General features: G+C 34.8%; 3 protein-coding genes across 6 annotated transcripts; 2 read left to right on the top strand and 1 right to left on the bottom strand.

Moving 5' to 3' along the window:
* Positions 1–2,749: 2,749 nt before the first annotated feature.
* LOC100242977 (inorganic pyrophosphatase 2) lies at positions 2,750–4,109 on the top strand. The gene is made up of 4 exons (XM_002280853.5): positions 2,750–2,948; positions 3,042–3,163; positions 3,259–3,460; positions 3,547–4,109. Exons 1-4 carry the CDS (start codon positions 2,811–2,813, stop codon positions 3,904–3,906), a joined length of 822 nt encoding a protein of 273 aa, XP_002280889.1. The 5' UTR covers positions 2,750–2,810; the 3' UTR covers positions 3,907–4,109.
* A 3,777-nt stretch (positions 4,110–7,886) lies between these two features.
* LOC100248102 (inorganic pyrophosphatase 2) lies at positions 7,887–9,249 on the top strand. The gene is made up of 4 exons (XM_002280831.5): positions 7,887–8,095; positions 8,184–8,305; positions 8,401–8,602; positions 8,691–9,249. Exons 1-4 carry the CDS (start codon positions 7,958–7,960, stop codon positions 9,048–9,050), a joined length of 822 nt encoding a protein of 273 aa, XP_002280867.1. The 5' UTR covers positions 7,887–7,957; the 3' UTR covers positions 9,051–9,249.
* Positions 9,250–10,280: 1,031 nt separating this feature from the next.
* LOC100241282 (ABC transporter C family member 8) lies at positions 10,281–16,242 on the bottom strand. Of its 4 annotated transcripts, none has more exons than XM_002276200.5 (12): positions 16,122–16,241; positions 13,879–15,827; positions 13,476–13,796; positions 13,312–13,398; positions 12,620–13,213; positions 12,357–12,521; positions 11,960–12,254; positions 11,659–11,873; positions 11,255–11,560; positions 11,055–11,118; positions 10,682–10,921; positions 10,281–10,584 (listed from the first exon to the last, which is right to left on the bottom strand). In XM_002276200.5, exons 1-12 carry the CDS (start codon positions 16,144–16,146, stop codon positions 10,448–10,450), a joined length of 4,398 nt encoding a protein of 1,465 aa, XP_002276236.2. In that variant the 5' UTR covers positions 16,147–16,241; the 3' UTR covers positions 10,281–10,447. The 4 variants fall into 4 exon arrangements, with proteins under 4 accessions (XP_002276236.2, XP_010654551.1, XP_010654552.1 ...); XM_010656249.2 differs by lacking the exon at positions 16,122–16,241 and adding an exon at positions 15,951–16,115; XM_010656250.3 differs by lacking the exon at positions 10,281–10,584 and having other exon boundaries at positions 10,850–10,952; positions 16,122–16,242.
* Between the last annotated feature and the right edge of the window lie 1,796 nt (positions 16,243–18,038).

Genomic DNA, 18,038 nt, shown 5'->3' with positions numbered 1-18,038 from the left:
ATATTCAAATGTGGAAAGTGACAATGTTGGAAAATTCATGTGAATTTGAATCGCTTGTAGGCAACATGTTCATGTGTAACAAGCATCGCTTTAACTACTTGGCCTCTTTTTAATGAAATGCAACGAAAATAAAGACTTTTATTGATAATACCAAGACTTTTGTTGATAATACCAAAAAAGTCTTGATCAAGATTTTTACTATCACATCTGAAAATCAATTGTTACTTTTGAATCAGATTTTGACTATTGCATCTAAAAATCTATTAGTAGGTAGAATGATAGAGTTTCATGTGAATTTGATGGGTCGTACAATTGTTTGGCATCATTAGACATTATTATGACTATATTTACTTATCTGAAACTAATTTTTTTGTGTTTGGTTTTATTATAAAAAATATAAAAGAAAGTAAAATATAATTAAAATTAACAAAAAAACTTTATATATTTTAATTTTTATATAGAATAGTTAAATAATAAAAATGAGTTCGAAGTAGAATATAAAAATAATTTATTAATTTTAAATATCTTTTTTTTTTCTTTATACTTTTCCTTTTTATTTTCTTTTCCTTAAACATAACCTATATCTGAGTAAAATACAACTCTGTAACTATTTGATTTTTTCAAGCAAAATGTAACTAAAATAAATGGTTTTGTTGTTGATATCTATAAAGCTCTAAATCGGGTTTTGATAATTTCATTTGAAAATTAAATGGTATTTGAGATGGTGGAGTTTCATACGAACTTAAAAGGGCTTATACATTTGTCGGGTGTCATGCTAAGCACCATTTACACATGGTCCATGTGCAATACACATCCTTCTAACTACTTGGACTCGTTTCACTTTTGTAACATTTCATTGTATCACTACTCACAAAGGAAATGCAACAAATTGCTAATGCCCCATAAAAATCTTGGATGGGCTTTTAATCATCTCATTTGAAAACAATTGGTTCTAGGATTGTGGAGCACTATTATTACACCTCAACAATCTCTCTTCTGGTGTATGACTCTCCAATAATCCAAACTCATAACTTATATCAATATTTGAATCAAACTTTGATTATCTCATCTAAAAATCAATTAGTGTTCGATGCTGTTAGACGAAGCCTATAACATTTAACATCACCATCATTTGAGTGAACCATCTTCGAACTGAAGAGCATACCTCAACAATTGGGTCATTCAATTATTTTTTATTTTCATTTTTAAATTTTATAGTATCTATTTCCATTTCATTTTTGTTATAAAACTAATGCTACCTCTTTTTGCAATTTAGCTTATCCCTAGATTCTTTCAACCATGATAAGTCAAAATTTTACACTAAAATAATATAAATTTTTTTGGATGTTCGAAATTTTCTAGTTCGTTTTTGCAATTTAGTTTTTTTGAAATTTATTTTTCATTTCTTTTCCTTTCAATGATGTGGATTATTTTATTTTATTTTTAATCAATTTATTTTCATGGTGTGAATTATTTTATGGTTGGGCAATTTATTTTGACTACTTATTATTCATAATATTATTATTTGCATTTATGAACAATAATCATATATAAGAGTGCAAGAAATCAATGACAACTAAGTATAATAAAAAATTATAAAAATATATTACTCTTGTATATGTTACTCTAAAAATTTAAAATCGGAATAAAAGATTGATGTAAAATGTCATTCAAACTTCAAACTTCAAAATAATAATAATAATATTTTCTATATTTTTTAATTATATCTTTTTTTTTTCTTTCTTTTTTTGTGATCTTGCAAAACTAGTTGGTTTAGTCAATCCAACAGGCGCCAACCCCCACTATCACATAAGGCTACATAAAAAATTTTATACAAATATTTTTGTAAAAATAAATAAATAAATAAATAAAATTGTAGATATTCTCAATGCAGAGACCAAACTCCACAGTTTGAATTCTCCCACGGGTCTCGGTTGGCAGCTTTCTAATAAAAAAATATGCCTCCAACACAACCCACAAATGTGCCAAATATTTATTCGAAGCTCTACTCTCACGCGCCCTCACTGCGAATTGGCCTTGTCTATCAATCATTTTATAAATTCCCACCCTCTTGGAAATATTGTACTGAGACTCTTGGGCCCATGCCAGAATAGAGGCCAACGTGGCATGGTTGGGAGTGACATGTCATCAATTGAGATTATTATCCATTATTTTATTACAGAGGGAATGTGGCAAAAAGTGGCTCTGCTTCTTCTTTACATTTTGCAGTGAGAAGGTTCTGGAGCATTTGATTCCGCTAAGATTTTGCTTCAACTTTTTTACGATGATTTTGTTCCATGATGGAATAACGTTACCATGGTCGCCCACCGACAAAGCGCGTGGGAAAAAGTTACCAACCACAACTTGTAAAGAATCGTAGTACCAAATCGGAATATTCCCTTTCTAACTAGGCCTAGGCGCGTGGGTAGATCACTGAATTTAATTCCAACGGAATATTCCATATTCCCCGCGTCTTTTGCCAAACGACCGGAGTGTCCGTACAGTAAGGGGGTTTTCCTGAATCGTCAGATCTGTTGACCGCGGTCATGTCTGATAATCTGACGCGTGAGATGGCTGGAAGCTGTGAATTAAGTTGCTGAGAGAAGTAGACGATAATGACAGTCCAGCTGTAAACGACCCGTTTGCATATACCTTATCACATGTTAATACTCGACGTAATATTCTTGGGCATCAAAAAAGAACTCATGCACGGCTATTGTATTATAAATAACTCCGTGTGGCTTGGGGGGATTGGCATCAAAGCATCTGTGGAGAGAAAGAAGTTAATCACGTGTTTGGAAGGAGAGAAAATGGCAGGAATTGTGGTGGTTTTTGACTTCGACAAGACGATCATCGACGTCGACAGTGATAATTGGGTGGTGGATGAGTTGGGTGCCACTGATTTGTTCAATCAACTCCTCCCCACCATGCCCTGGAACTCCCTCATGGTTAGTTGTGTTGATTTTTTCATTATCAATTCTGTTCTTGTTTCAGTTGGTGAACTGCGTTATCCTCAATGTTCTTTGGTGAATGTGGTACAGGATAGAATGATGAAGGAGCTTCATTCACAGGGGAAGACCATTGATGACATCGCTGAGGTTCTCAAGAGGATTCCAATACATCCAAGGGTGGTTCCTGCCATTAAATCAGCCCATGCTTTAGGGTATATATATTTCCATCTTTTTTCTTTTCAGTTACTCGGTGCCAAACCTTTCTCTTTGGGAAGGTGACAATGAATGGAACTATGTATTATTCTAGGTGTGATTTGAAGATAGTAAGTGATGCGAATCTCTTCTTTATCGAGACGATTCTGAAGCATCTTGGCGTAATGGACTGTTTTTCGGAGATCAACACCAACCCCAGTTTTGTAGATGAAGAAGGAAGGCTCAGGATCTTCCCTCACCATGATTTCACCTCATCTTCCCATGGCTGCAGTCTCTGCCCTCCAAACATGTGTAAGGTAATGGAAGATTTTCAGTCTACATACCTAGTTTCAATTCAATTCAATTCATATATGTTACTGATTTTGAATTTTTTCTGCAACAGGGCATGGTGATAAAGAGGATTCAGGCTTCTATATCCACAGAAAAATTCATCTACCTTGGAGACGGAAGCGGTGACTTCTGCCCGAGTTTGAAGCTGGGAGATGGAGACTATGTCATGCCAAGGAAGAACTTCCCGCTGTGGGATTTGATCTGCAGAAATCCCAATCTCATAAAGGCAGAGGTTCATGAATGGAGTGATGGGGAAGAGCTGGAGCATGGTCTGCTCCACCTGATCAAGAAAATTTCAGAAGAAAACAATGCTAACAACAACTCAGCTGCTGCCCAGTTGATATCTGTAGACTGCAAGTTTGAGACAATGGCTGCCCAAGCCCTGCCTCAAGCTCTCCCAGTTCCTCATTAGTTCTTCTATGAATCCCCCATTGTTGGCCATTAATTACATCCCTTTGTTTTTTTCTTCTTGGGATCAACTGTTTTTCCCCCTTTAACATATGTATACCAGAGCCTAGTGCTGTGTTTCTGACACGAAAAACAGATCAAACTGAAATACAGCACTAGTTTGCTTCATCTAATATCAATCCCTTTCATATACAAGATATTTTTTTTTGCAATTAGACTCAAAGATATGGACACCAATTCAAATAAGTTGGTGGAGGGGAGGGTGGAGTTTCATGTGAGCTTGAAGGGCATGTACAACTGCTTTGTATAGGCCTAGGCACCCTGTGTAATACACATGCCTCTAACTACTTGCCTCTTTTGTGACCTTTGCATCACTACTCACGAGGAAAATGCAATAAAAATAAAAGGTTTTGTTAATGCCTAAAAAAGTTTTAAATCGGGTTTTGACCATCTCACCTATACCGAACTCATAAGCTTTGATACTATTTGTTGGATCGATCTTTTATCATGACCCGAACTCATAACCTTGAGCTCAAGGTTTTATCGTTACATCTAAAATCAATGAAAACCTGAACTCATCTTTTATGGCATTGAATCTAATTCTCGAGTGAACCATCTCAGAAAAATATAGAATATTTTTTTTTTAATTTTATAGTATCCATTTCTACTTTATTTTCATTAAATTATAAAAATTAAGGCTATTTTTTTTTTAAATTTAAATTTGTGATATCATACATCAAATAGAGGAAAGTGGAAAGTGCCCCTGACACTATATAACTAATAGCCTTTTTCATATTTATTTGATTGGTTTTATTAAAAAAAAAAACTTATAACTTAAAAAAGAACTTAACTTGAAAGTCGTGATAACAACCTACTTTTCATTAGGACTACAACTTGAGTGGGGTAGTTAGGTTAATGGCTAATCCAAACTCAATTTGAATTAAAAAGAACTAGCTCAACTCAATTTGAACTCTAACTTGAGGCACTCCATCCAAGTTTAAACAAATCTCATTTTTTAAGTTTGGATTGAGTTCGAGTTAATTGGATTAGGCTTGGATTGATTGGATGAATCGAATTGCATAATTCAAAATTCATTTATAAATTAAATTTTTTTATATATTTATATAATAATTTAAATAGTAAATAATGCAAAATTTTAAGATAACAATAAAAAAAAACTAAAAATAAATTTATATATCTATATAAAATAATAAAAAAGTATATAATATAATATGATATATTTTTTTTAAAAAATTAAAATAAATATTATTATATAAGATAATATACATTATAAAATATTGGCTTCAACCTAATTCAAATTAAACTTAGATTAAAAAAAGTCAATCCAAACCTAATTCAAATATTGAAAACGATTATCAAAATTCACTCGGATTGGATTCGAATTTCGGAACAACCCACATAAGTTGGAACCTACCTTCACTTAAAGAAGAAGCAAGGTCACTTTTTGCTGCAACTCATCAAACATTACCAACTGCACATGCTCAATTCTCATGGCCTAAAAAAAAAATTCTATTCCATGCCCTTAGATATTCCACTAGTCCAAAATAAAGGATAATAATCCTGAACGATGACATGTCATTCCAAATCCTGCCATGTTGGCCTTTATTCTACCTCCACCAGCATTATCACAAGCGTCTCAAATACAATGTTTCAAAAAGGGTGGGAATTTAAAAAATGATTAACAACTAAAACCAGCAATTTGAAATGACAGCAAACAAGGCCAAGCCGCACCGGTGGCGCGTGGATGTGAAGCTTTGAATTTGGGTTGCGTTGCAAGCATATTTTCTATTAGAAAGCTGCCAAGCGAGACCCATGCATTTGAAAAACCGCACATGGTCATCTTTTGTTAGAATCCTTCAAACATCGTCAATTACACATGCATAATTTTTATAATAAAAATAAAATAAAATAAAAAATTAATTTATTTTATGATTATAGAATATTTCACTAGTCCGATCAAACTAATAAAATAATAGATGATAATCTTAAATGATGACATGTCACTTTCAATCTTGAATCTATCCTAAACTCATCATGAATCTTTTTTTATGGTAACCCGTAACGAGATAATAAAAAAACCCTACACATGGCCATTTTTTATAATTGAAAAAAAAAGATTTTCCATGCCCATATGGAATATTCCACTAGTCCCTTGAAGCTAATAAAATAATAAATAATATTCCTAAATGATGACACGTCATTCCCAATCTTGCCATGATGGCCTCCACTATCATTAGTCCAAACGTCTCAAACACAATGTTTCCAAACGGGTAGGAATTTAAAAAAAAGAAAATTTTGTAAGCGCAGCAGACAAGACCAGTTCGCACCGAGGGCGCGTGAATGTGAAGCTTTGAATAAATATTTGGGCACATTTTTGGTTGGTGTTGGTGCCTGGAGGCATATTTTTTTGTTAGAAAGTTGACAGAAATTGGAACTTTGAACTTTGGTCTTGTGAGATTCTGTTTTACAAAAATATGTGAATAAAATTATCTAAGTAGCTTCTGGGATGGTGGAACTAGGAGCCTAATTTGAATACCATATAAGTGCCTTTTATTTATTTATTTTTTATTTTTTTAAGTTTCATCAATCAAAGCCTAATAATACCTCAATATGTGAATTTATAACTCACAAAAATTTAATGAAATTTCAAAACGGAGGAATATATTCAATAATAAAAAATAAAAAATTCTTCATTCTACCCATTTATTTATGTTCTTGTTTTTATTGCATTTTATTTTATCGTATCATATTCTGTTTTCCGACATTTGAGAATCATAGTCCTTCACATCACTTACTTGGATCCCTCCATGACTTGAGTTTATGCCTCGAGGCATCTTGTTTTTGACGAGACTCTCTTTTGGTGTCCACTGGTTAATATTGACTTGTACTCTTTTTTTTTTTTTTTTGGGGGGGGAGGGGGAATGAGTTTTAACTTACTAATATGAAAATATATAGAAAAAAAAATCTCAGGTTTTTTTTAAATCAATATTATTTTTATCTATTTAAAAATAATTTAAAATATATGCATTTTTTAATAAGTCATATAATTATTTCCTAAAATATCAAGTTTACTTGTTATGTCATTAATAACAATTTATAACTAGGCTCCTTCATGTGCATGTTTCCCTTTCTGAATATCAATTGACCTTCATTTCTCATATTTGTTATGAAATGTTCGTTTATGGAGAAAAACAAAATTTTCAACTTTTTTTATGGAAAAAAAATCTAAAATAATAATAATAATAAAGAACAAATGTAAATGAAAAGGAAACATTTACATAAAAAAATTTAGTTGTTAATTGATATTAATGACATGTTAAATAAAATAGAAATTTTAAAAAAATATTTAAATGAGTCATTAAAAATGATATATATTTCAAATTATTTTTAAATAGGATAATACTGATTTTTATTTAACTTAATCTTAAAAATATCATAATTTTTTAAATATAAAATTGAGTCATTCAGAGTTGATTTTATTGGACCAAGTTAGTAGGATCTCGTGGACCAAAATTAAATAAATAAATTAAAATAGCCGCCCATTAACAAAGCGCGTGGGAAAAGCTACCCACTGATCAAGAATCGCAGCACCAAAACGGAATATTCTCTTTGTCAGTTGGGGCAGAGGCGGACACAGAATTTAATTCGAACGGAATATTCAGATATTCCCCGCGTCTTTGCCTAACCACCACAATGTCTGTACAGTAGGGGGGTTGCTTGAACCGTCGGATTTGTTGACCAAGCTTATGTCGGATAATCTGACAGGTGAGATGGCTGGAAGCTGTGTATTAAGTTGCTTTGAGAAGTAGACAATAATGACAAGAGTCCAACTGCAAATTGACTTGAATGGTTTCCATCAACTTTACCAGAAGTACTTGAGGTAATATTCTTTGGCATCAAAAAAGACATTCATGCACGGCTGCCTTCTGCCATCATGTTTTGGTTGTATAAATACCCCATGTGGCTGGGGTGGATTGGCATCAGAGCATCTGTGGAGAGAAAAGAAGTTAACTAGGTGTTTGGAAAGAGAGAAAATGGCAGGAATTGTGGTGGTTTTCGACTTCGACAAGACGATCATCGACGTCGACAGTGATAATTGGGTGGTGGATGAGTTGGGCGCCACTGATTTGTTCAATCAACTCCTCCCCACCATGCCCTGGAATTCCCTCATGGTTAGTTGATTTTTTCATTATCAATTCTGTTTTTGTTTCAGTTGGTGAACTGCATTGTCCTCAATGTTCTTTGGTGAATGTGGTACAGGATAGAATGATGAGGGAGCTTCATTCACAGGGGAAGACCATTGATGACATTGCAGAGGTTCTCAAGAGGGTTCCAATACATCCAAGGGCGGTTCCAGCCATTAAATCAGCCCATGCTTTAGGGTATATATATTTCCATCTTTTTTCTTTTCAGTTACTTGGTACCAAACTTTTCTCTTTGGGAAGGTGACAATGAATGGAACTACGTATTATTCTAGGTGTGATTTGAAGATAGTAAGTGATGCGAATCTCTTCTTTATCGAGACGATTCTGAAGCATCTCGGCCTAGAGGACTGCTTTTCGGAGATCAACACAAACCCCAGTTTTGTAGATGAAGAAGGGAGGCTCAGGATCTTCCCTCACCATGATTTCACCTCATCTTCCCATGGCTGCAGTCTCTGCCCTCCAAACATGTGCAAGGTAATGGAAAATTTTCACTTTACATGTAGTTTCAATTATTGACATGTTACTTATTTTTGACTGATTTCGGGTTTTTGTTCTGCAACAGAGCATGGTGATAAAGAGGATTCAGGCTTCTATATCCACAGAAAAATTGATCTACCTTGGAGACGGAAGTGGCGATTTCTGCCCGAGTTCGAAACTGGGAGCAGGAGACTATGTGATGCCAAGGAAGAACTTCCCACTGTGGGACTTGATCTGCAGAAATCCCAACCTCATAAAGGCAGAGATTCATGAATGGAGTGATGGGGAAGAGCTGGAGCTTGTTCTGCTGCACCTAATCAAGAAAATTCCAGAAGAAAACAATCCTAATAACAACTCAGCTGCTGCCCAGTTGATACCTGTTGACTGCAAGTTTGAGACAATGGCTGCCCAAGTCCTGCCTCAAGCTCTCCCAGTTCCTCATTAGTTCTTCTAGGAATCCTCCAATGTTGGCCAACCCCAAAGCTATCATAGTTGCAACACTTGCTTCCCTTAGGTTTTTTTTTTTCTTGGGGTTAACTGTTTTTTTTTCCTTTAACATATGTTTATTCTCTGGTGCTGTGTTTCTAAGATTGAAAAAAATACAGTACTAGTTTGCTTCAACTAATATAAATGCCTTCACATCATCCATCTCATATGCATGTATTTTTTTGCAATTAGGCTGTGCGTAGGCTCATCATATTACTGATAGAAACTATACAAAATTCGTATAGTGCCAAAGTTAAATGCGACAAGAGAAATGGACAGCTCTATTGGCAGTGGCTTGGCCTATTTGTGGCTATGTTTCAGTATGCTGCACCTGTGGATGGAATTATTAGTAATGATATCGATATCTGAAAGCGACATGATCAGAATTTCAATAGACAGAGAGAGATGGGGAATCTGGGTTCAATGAATCTGCAGATGTCACTTCTTAGGATTGAGCTTTGGCCATTCAAAGATATATGATTGAGAATAGAGGAGAGCATCTTTTCAAAAATTTGTTCAAATGCTTACAAAAAACAGCTTCCAGGGGCTTCCTTTCTACTTCAATTTGTTTCAGAAAACTGAAAAGGTATTAAGTAAACCTGACTTATCTTCTGGTATTGTTTTTTCCGACACTTTCAGGACTTTAAAACATGTCTATATAGTTAAGTTAAAAATAATTATCCTATGTTCTAAGAGGTAATTTTCGAGAATTTCTCGAGAATCTATATTTTTTGGTACTCCATTGCTTTTGCTGTACTATGTCATTAGTCATCTGAAAAATGTTATATTGACAATGGAACATGAGAGTCCATCCCAAAATGAACTTTCACAAATGGTGGTGGCTGAGTATCATAGACTTCTCTGCCATTAATTTTTTTTTTTCAACATCTGCTTGATGACACTCCCAACAAGTGAATGGTGTATGCAATAATTTGATGGGAATGACTTTTGCTCTAAAAGGAAGTAAGAAGCAAAGAGAAACAGGCAAACTTCAATTGAAAAGTTGAGGACAGCTGTTTGGTTAGGGTTAAAAGTTTTGATGAATTATTAGTTTCACAGACTTGGAACTGTGTAGTATCTTAATGAGCAATCAACACCTCTCTAGAAAATCCTTAGCAGATGCTTTTCCTGTGCTCTTCAATTACTAAATTTGTTTCATACTCTTCTACCAATCTCTAGAATCATCTCATCATCTTAATAACAAAAACACATTTCTCATCAAAGAACAGAAACAGATAGCTTTATGCTCTTACATGCCACATTAGGGAAAATGTGCACAATCTACTTGTGGTCACATAAGAAACCCTAGAGTCAGAGCTGACCATTTGATACATATTTTTCTTTTCAACAATGTCATTAAGACCTCTGTTTGTAGTAATTGAAGCTCTGGGAGGAGTTCCTCCAGCAACTGGACCAGTATTCAGCTACAAGTTTTGAAAAAGAGGAGTTGGTTTCCATCAGATTTGAGGGCTCATCATACTCCACAAGCTTCCCTACAAAATCAAACCAACCGATATTTTATGTAAGTTGGGTTAGCACCAAAAACCCAATGCTCCAAAACTGGCTTAGGCTTGGATTGGAATTGCATACCATAAGAGAGGACCATGACCATGTCGCTATCTATGAGTGTGGGAACTCTGTGAGCTACTGTTATCACTGTACAATTTGAGAATTCCTGTCTGATAATTCTTTGTAGAATTGCATCAGTGGCAGAATCTATGGATGCAGTGGCTTCGTCTAGAACTAGAATTCTATTTCTCTTAAGGAGGACTCTTCCAAGACAGAAGAGCTGGCGTTGCCCGGCACTCCAATTCTCACCTTCATCGCTCACTGTTGTAGGAACCAGAATAAGATCAAAACACTGCAAAAATTAAAAATGGTATACTAATGTTGAAGGCAACTTGGTTGTTTTCAGTTTAATTTTCAGTTGTAAAAGTGTATTAATTTATGGAATTCAACTCACCATATGAGTCTAGTAAGTTTGGGAGGCTGCTGATTGTTGCCTTAAGCTGACACTTCTCAAGAGCCTGCAAATGAAGAACTGAACCAATCAAAGATGTGATTCTTTTCATATTATTGATATCTAAACTGCTTTGAACTAGAAGTTGCTGACAAACAATTGGAACTGTCACTAGAACGACCATTAAACTGAGTAGGGCTAACCTCCCATATTTCATCGTCAGAGTAAAGGCCTAGAGGGTCCAAGTTAGTTCGAATGCTACCCTTGAAAAGAGTGGGCTCCTGAGGGATAATGCTAAGCTTCATCCTCAAATCCTTCAGGCCTATGGAACAAATGTCAAGTCCATCTATGAAGATTTTCCCACTTTCAGGCTCTACTAGTCGGAACAAAGCACTTATCAGCGTAGTTTTGCCACTTCCAGTCCTTCCAACAATTCCTACTCTAGTCCCCTCCTTAAACGTGCAAGTAATTCCTTTGAGAACTAGAGGAGCATTAGGGCGGTATTTTATCTGAAACCCACCGAAAAGAAAGCATCATCAGATTTAAGTATTTTCAATCAAGTACTAAGGAACACAGTCATTTAAAAGAACTAGAAGAATTTCCTCACTTTCAGATATTGCAAGTCTATCCTACCCTTGGAAGGCCATGAAGTTGGTGGCCTTTTTTCCTCCACAATTGCAGGGGGCTCTGATGGTATGTGCATGAACTGTTTGATCCTTTCAACTGAAACAACATAATTTGATAAGTTACAATACCATCGAGAGAAGAAGACTTGTGTACCAGTCAGTGCCAGAGCATAAGAAAGAGAGAGCCCCACAAGCCCTGCATAAGAAAAGAAAACAAATCAGTCTAACAGACTGAAAACCTCTGAAAGATAAAAAGGTAGTCCTGTAATCAACTGCAGATACCTGGAGCTACATATCCCTTCGGAAGTAGAACAAGAAGAAGAGCAGCAGTGACTAGAGTCAGATTCTGGAGGATTTCTATTCTTAAAACTAGCCATTCAATGGCTGCATTAGAATAGAAGAACAGCTTTGCGTCCGTCTCTATGAGCTCTAGGTAGTTTTGGAAGAACCTGTCCACCATGTTAAAAGCCCTTATAGTGACCACTCCAAGTGATGTCTCAGCTGCATAACTCATAACGGGGGCTTTTGTTGTTCCATTGATCCTTATTAGCTCTCTTGCAGAGGCTAAATAATACCCCTTTTAGTCAGAATGAAAACAGGATGGTTATCAGATTTTTATGTCTAGTAGCAAAGAATAAGTGAGAGATCAAAGAATGTAAAGTAGAACCCCATTATCTACCTGAACATAATATACAGCTACAATAGCAAAAATGGCCACAATGAGAACTGGCCAAGTGATTGAGGCTGTAACTCCAATGATCGATAGAAGCTCAAGACCAGATGCTACTACAAAGATAATGGAGAAAGGTATATCGAAATCCAAAACGCTCAAATCTGAGGAAGCCTGCAGAGAAAGGAACATTAGTAGATGTTCATGAAAAGTGATTCAGTCTGATGGTACGAATTACTAAGATTATACTGAAAGAAAGAAGACAATCTTACTCGAGTCAGAATGCGCCCAACTGGGGTAGAGTCAAAAAAGAGCATTGGAGCTTTGAAGATGGAGTTGGTAAAACCTGCAAAGAAGGCCTTAGAAGCTTTTAATCCTAGACGGGCTCCAAAGAAAGACCTCAGATATATAAAGCCAGTACTTAGTGTTGACAGTCCAGCATAAACTCCAATTAGCATGCCATTGCTGATTTTTGGCATTTCAATGGCTAGTGCTAGCCAATAAGTTGAAGCAGCCTGAAGGGCAATAAAACCAGACTTGGTTATTATACATAAAAACAGAAGGAATGATCCCTTTGAGACAAGGAGATAATCCAAGAAAGGCTTCCACCCAACATCACCAATCTCTCTCTCTTCTTCTTCGGTAAGCTGCACTCCTTGTAGACCCTTCATGGAAATCTCCCCTTCACCGCTTTCTTTGGTAGGGCTCTGATCCAACTTGTGAGGTTCTTCTTGGATTTCTTTATTTGAAAGATTCATAACTGTTGTTGCATTCTTATGAGCATTTACAAGCTGTTCAAATGCCGTCCCTGCTGCAAAAAGCTCCTCATAGCTTCCTGACTGAGTTATTTGTCCACCTTCCATTACCTTAGAAGTGCAAAAATCCAATAATTTTTGTTGCCATAATCAGTAACACATGTATGCATGAAGAAAGATTCATCAAATTTTGAACTATGCTTTGTTACCAGAATTTTATCAACTGCAGATAGAAATTCCACTTGATGAGTCACAAGAATAACAGTCTTTTGAGCTAGAGCAGACATGATGCAATCCTGCAATGGCATAATTCAGATTCAATCAGAGTTTTCTCCATATTCGTATATATGCATGTTTACATATTCAATCTTACATTGAAAAGAACTGCAGCTGTATGTGCATCTACTGCACTAAAAGGGTCATCCAGGAGGTAGATATTGGCATCATTGTAGACAGCTCGAGCAAGTTGAATCCTCTGTTTCTGTCCTCCACTCATATTAAGCCCTCTCTGACCAATTTCTGTTAAATCGCCATGGTCAAAACTATTTATATCCTTATCTAAGGCACATGCTTTTATGGCTTTCTCATACTTGGTTTTATCCATTGGCCTTCCATAAAGAATGTTGTCGCGAATTGTCCCACTTTGGATCCAAGAAGTTTGAGAAACATAGGCGATTGAACCAAATACATCAACCTGTTGACAACCAACAGAAGGAAAAAATTTAGTGAAACAAATTTGTAGATGATCAATAATACTAAAGGGCTTTGCAACTCACGGTTCCTGAAACTTTTGGTATCTCTCCAAGTATAGCATATAAGAGTGACGATTTCCCTGCTCCAACTGGCCCACAAACCGCAACCTTCTGCCCCCATTTTACTTCCATATTTACATCTCTGAGTGTTAGGATGGTCGATTTCGGGTCCCAACTGAAACCACAACCATTCACTATAACACTGTAATGTGAATTTGGTACTACAACTTTCCTGATTTCTTCACTTTTGACCTCATCATCTAGCAGGAATGCATTGAGCCTATCAAAAGAGACCTTGATTTGGATCAAAGCAGATAGAGCTTCAGGTATGGTTCTCACAGGTTCTGACATGCACCGCAATGCTGCAAGAACGGTGAATATTGTGCTGGCATCTAGTGGGGCACTCCTGAAAACCACACACCCCAGGAAGATAACCGAAGGGATGATGCTTGGGGACAACCAATACAGTACAGTGCAATAACACTTCTTATAATGTGCTTCAGCCAACCATTTGAATTCGATGTCTCGCAGGGATTCAATCAAGTTTTTGAATTTCTCTTCCCATGACTGTAACTTGATGACTTTCATACTGTTAAGGATCTCTGAAGTAGACCTGAGTCGCTGGTCTTGGGCCATCATAAATTGGAATTGACACCTCTGTATTATCTTAGCAAATGGCACATTAAGAAGTCCACAAATGAGAAGAGGGACTAAACCTGTAAGAGCACCAAGACCCACAATCCCAAAAAGGACTCCAATGGACAGAAAAAGTTGCAAGATGAAACTCCACATTGTGTGGAACCACCAAGGGAATTCGCCCATTCGATAAGCATCGATAGCAATATAATTCACAATCTCCCCAGTTGAATGCCTTCCCCTTCCCAAACTTGAAAGCTTGAGCTGCTTTTGGTATACAGCCACCATTAAAGATGACCTCATCCTCATCCCAGACCTCCTAGAATTAAGGAACCAATGCCTTTGAGACAAGGATTCAACCAGCTTGTTAAGGACTAGACACCCCACTAAGAACACGCCTTCATGCCAATTTTCCCCACTATGATTTGAGTATTTTACAAAAGCATAGAGCAACAGAGGAGAAACCACTACAGAAATTGTCTTAAACAAAGCAAAAATCCCTGCAGAAAGGGTTTCTTTCCAGTAGACCCGGGCTAATGCTTGTAGAACCAAGTTACAGCTATTATTCGGGGTTTTCTCCTTTTGAAGCTGTTCCCATGCATGAGCAAATTTTTGGTAGGCTAATTCAGCTCCATCCTCTGATACCAGAGAAGGAATGTCTTCTAGAACTAAAGGTTTCGAGTAACCCAAGCAAAGTAAAGGATTAATCCAAGAAAATGTCAATTTACTAATGAAGCTACTCTTGCCTAATTCTACTGAGCTTTTCTCAGGCTTTTTCCCTAGTAGAGGTTCGGAAACACTCCTATCTGGGGTATCTGGAGAATCATGGTGACAAATGTTCCTGAATGCACAAAAGAGAAGCAAGAAGCTCACAAGCCATGGCACCATGTCAAAGACTTGAATGTTGTGAGTTTTCACTAGAATTTCGATATTTAGAGCTGAACCCAATAGGAAGAAGGCCAACCACCAGAGAGAACTAAGAATTCTGATACACTTGGGTCTTTGAATAAGCAGTGAAGCTGCAAGAGAGATCCAAACCAGCCCTCTAACAAAGTAAGCCCACCAACTCAAATGCCCAGACCCTTCATTTTTCACAAACAAATCCCACAAACCAGCACTGAGATATCCAATGCTAACAACAGCACAGCAGATTGAAACACCCCCAGAGACCCAGTCCCTCCTGCTGTGCTCAAAAATCACATTTTTTCTAACAGAACCCATAACCAAAATCACACAGAAAACAGAAAGAAATAGCAGATTCAAGACATCTAATATAGTTGTCTGAACACAAAAGAAACCCATATCAAGCCCTTCCCCAGAATTCCAGGAGAATCCACCTGTACATCCATAGACAAAATCAGAACAATAAAGCATATTACATAAATGCAACCCATAAATCTAAAGGCAAATGGAAAAATTTACAAACAAAAAGGAAAAGTCCATCAATGATATTCCATTACTTTTGTCCATTGTACATTAACACACACTGGACATATACTTCCACCAAACACCAACAAAAAGTCTCAACTTGTAATGAAAGAAGGCTAATTTTCAAGGTCCAGGTATACTAATCAAGCCTACACATTAAGGGTGGGTGACCATTGAAACAAAGGAGGGAAAATGGTTGTTACCCAATGAGCTGTCCCAAGAAGCCATTGTTGATATGATGAGAAAAATAAGTAGCTAAATTTAAAACTTCTATAAAAGTGGTGGCAGTGACCTATTCTCCTTTTCTAGCAACCTCTTTCCTCCAGAAAATAAAGGCTGACAAGGCAAGGACACCAGAGAACACTTGAGGACAAATATTATTCATGTGATTCATGTTTTTTTGTTTTTGTTTTATAGCATGATTGGTAGAATATATTATTGGCTATATTTATCAGTTAAAATATAATATATATTATAATTTTTTGTAATAATTTTTAAAATTTTTTTATATTACTTATTTTACAAAATTAAAAATTTTGATTAAAATTTTAAATTTTTTTATTAAAAAAGATTTATAAAATAAATTATAAAAAAATAATAATACATGCATTATTTTACATATATATATATATATATATATATAAATTATTTTTATATATTGAATAATATAATATGAAAAATTTATTTATAAATTTTAAATATTTTAATTATAAATGTTGTTAAATGTAAGAAATTTCATTTTTTAATAAAAAATATTAGAATGAAATATAATTTTTATTTTAAACAAATATCAAACATTGAAAAATAATATATATATATATATATATTCTCATTTTACAAACTAAGCATAACCATGTAATATATCTTATTGCATGTACTATCTTAAGATATCATGTGCATTTGATATAATATTCAAGGATATCATATCTTATTGAAAACGATATCTTATAATATACATTTCTTATTTAATAAAATATGATATTCTATCATATCTCATCTTATTAACTAAATACAACCTATAAGTAAAATTTTAAATATTATTGATATGTTAGAATATGCTTTTTTTTTTTTTTCTAATTAGTAGAAAAGGTAGAAAGAAGTATAAGTGGTTATTTTTCCATTGCCAATAGTTTTAGTTTGAGAACTATATTTATTTATTTTTTTATTAAAAAAATTATTTTTTATTTTTTTATTTTAATTGAATAAAACTATTTGTAGCACCAAAGTATAAGGGTGTGAGAATTATAAAAGAAAAAAAAAGATTTTAAAAACAATTATTAAAAATAATTTTTAATTATTTTTAGGAACAAATTTTGTTTATGATCTCCAAATAAAATAAAATAAAAATAGTTTTTCCTTATTATAAATTTCTTTGTTTTTTCAAAATATAAGTATATCAAGTTGAAATGAACAAGAGTTGTATCTATAAATCTTTGTAAATTTAAAAAATTTCATTATCAAGAGTTATTGTTAATCAAACCAAGCACAAATGAGTGAAAAAAAAAAAAGACAAGATTTGTATCGTGATTCAATTATCAATGTGATCTTTATGTTTACGGAGGAATGCACTAACACTCAAAAATTTACTAATCAAAAGAAGCGAAAAATGTTACAATGGTGAAACTCTCGAACGAAGTGCAATAAAACTGATTCAAACTTTATAATTCAATAATTTTATTTTCTTAAATAATTTTTAGAAAATATAATGCTACTTGAAGAAATTAAATAATTTTTTTTTAGGCATAAGAGACATTCTTCTAAATGCAAGATAATCCTAAGGGGTTGTGGGTTTTTCTACCAATTGGGGCTCTCCTCTCACTACCCCATGACCATAGTCTATAGGATTCATAACTACTAATCTTATTAAAGGACGCTTATCTAGCCAATACTTGGATCCGATTCTACCCAAACTTTTCTGGTTCACTCCAACATTTCCCACATGTCCCATTGTCGTTGAACACATTCTTTGTTTAAATGCAAGTCTAACAATAAACTCTCCTAATTTCTTCATTGATTTATAATGCATGGTATTTTTGAAATATATGCAGGGAGAAAATGAGATGTCTTTGGACATCAATATAGAATTTTTAATAACATATTCATTACTTCAAAATTGTCTT

Source organism: Vitis vinifera, chromosome 9 (genome assembly GCF_030704535.1).
Source record: "Vitis vinifera cultivar Pinot Noir 40024 chromosome 9, ASM3070453v1".
In the NCBI taxonomy this organism is placed as follows: domain Eukaryota; kingdom Viridiplantae; phylum Streptophyta; class Magnoliopsida; order Vitales; family Vitaceae; genus Vitis; species Vitis vinifera.
Note: the sequence above shows the minus strand (reverse complement) of the source record. Positions and strands in the feature narration are given on the sequence as shown.

What these genes read in the sequence shown, in the direction of transcription:
- LOC100248102 (XM_002280831.5), top strand. Translation starts at nt 7,958, where the DNA reads ATGGCAGGAATTGTGGTGGTTTTCGACTTCGACAAGACGATCATCGAC. An exon ending in AAATCAGCCCATGCTTTAGG is followed by an intron (nt 8,306 to 8,400) that starts GTATATATATTT and finishes GTATTATTCTAG; the next exon opens with GTGTGATTTGAAGATAGTAA. An exon ending in GCCCTCCAAACATGTGCAAG is followed by an intron (nt 8,603 to 8,690) that starts GTAATGGAAAAT and finishes GTTCTGCAACAG; the next exon opens with AGCATGGTGATAAAGAGGAT.
- LOC100242977 (XM_002280853.5), top strand. Translation starts at nt 2,811, where the DNA reads ATGGCAGGAATTGTGGTGGTTTTTGACTTCGACAAGACGATCATCGAC. An exon ending in AAATCAGCCCATGCTTTAGG is followed by an intron (nt 3,164 to 3,258) that starts GTATATATATTT and finishes GTATTATTCTAG; the next exon opens with GTGTGATTTGAAGATAGTAA. An exon ending in GCCCTCCAAACATGTGTAAG is followed by an intron (nt 3,461 to 3,546) that starts GTAATGGAAGAT and finishes TTTCTGCAACAG; the next exon opens with GGCATGGTGATAAAGAGGAT.
- LOC100241282 (XM_002276200.5), bottom strand. Translation starts at nt 16,146, where the DNA reads ATGGCTTCTTGGGACAGCTCATTGG. An exon ending in TAGACTTGCAATATCTGAAA is followed by an intron (nt 11,561 to 11,658) that starts GTGAGGAAATTC and finishes GGTGGGTTTCAG; the next exon opens with ATAAAATACCGCCCTAATGC. An exon ending in CTGACGATGAAATATGGGAG is followed by an intron (nt 11,119 to 11,254) that starts GTTAGCCCTACT and finishes CTTCATTTGCAG; the next exon opens with GCTCTTGAGAAGTGTCAGCT.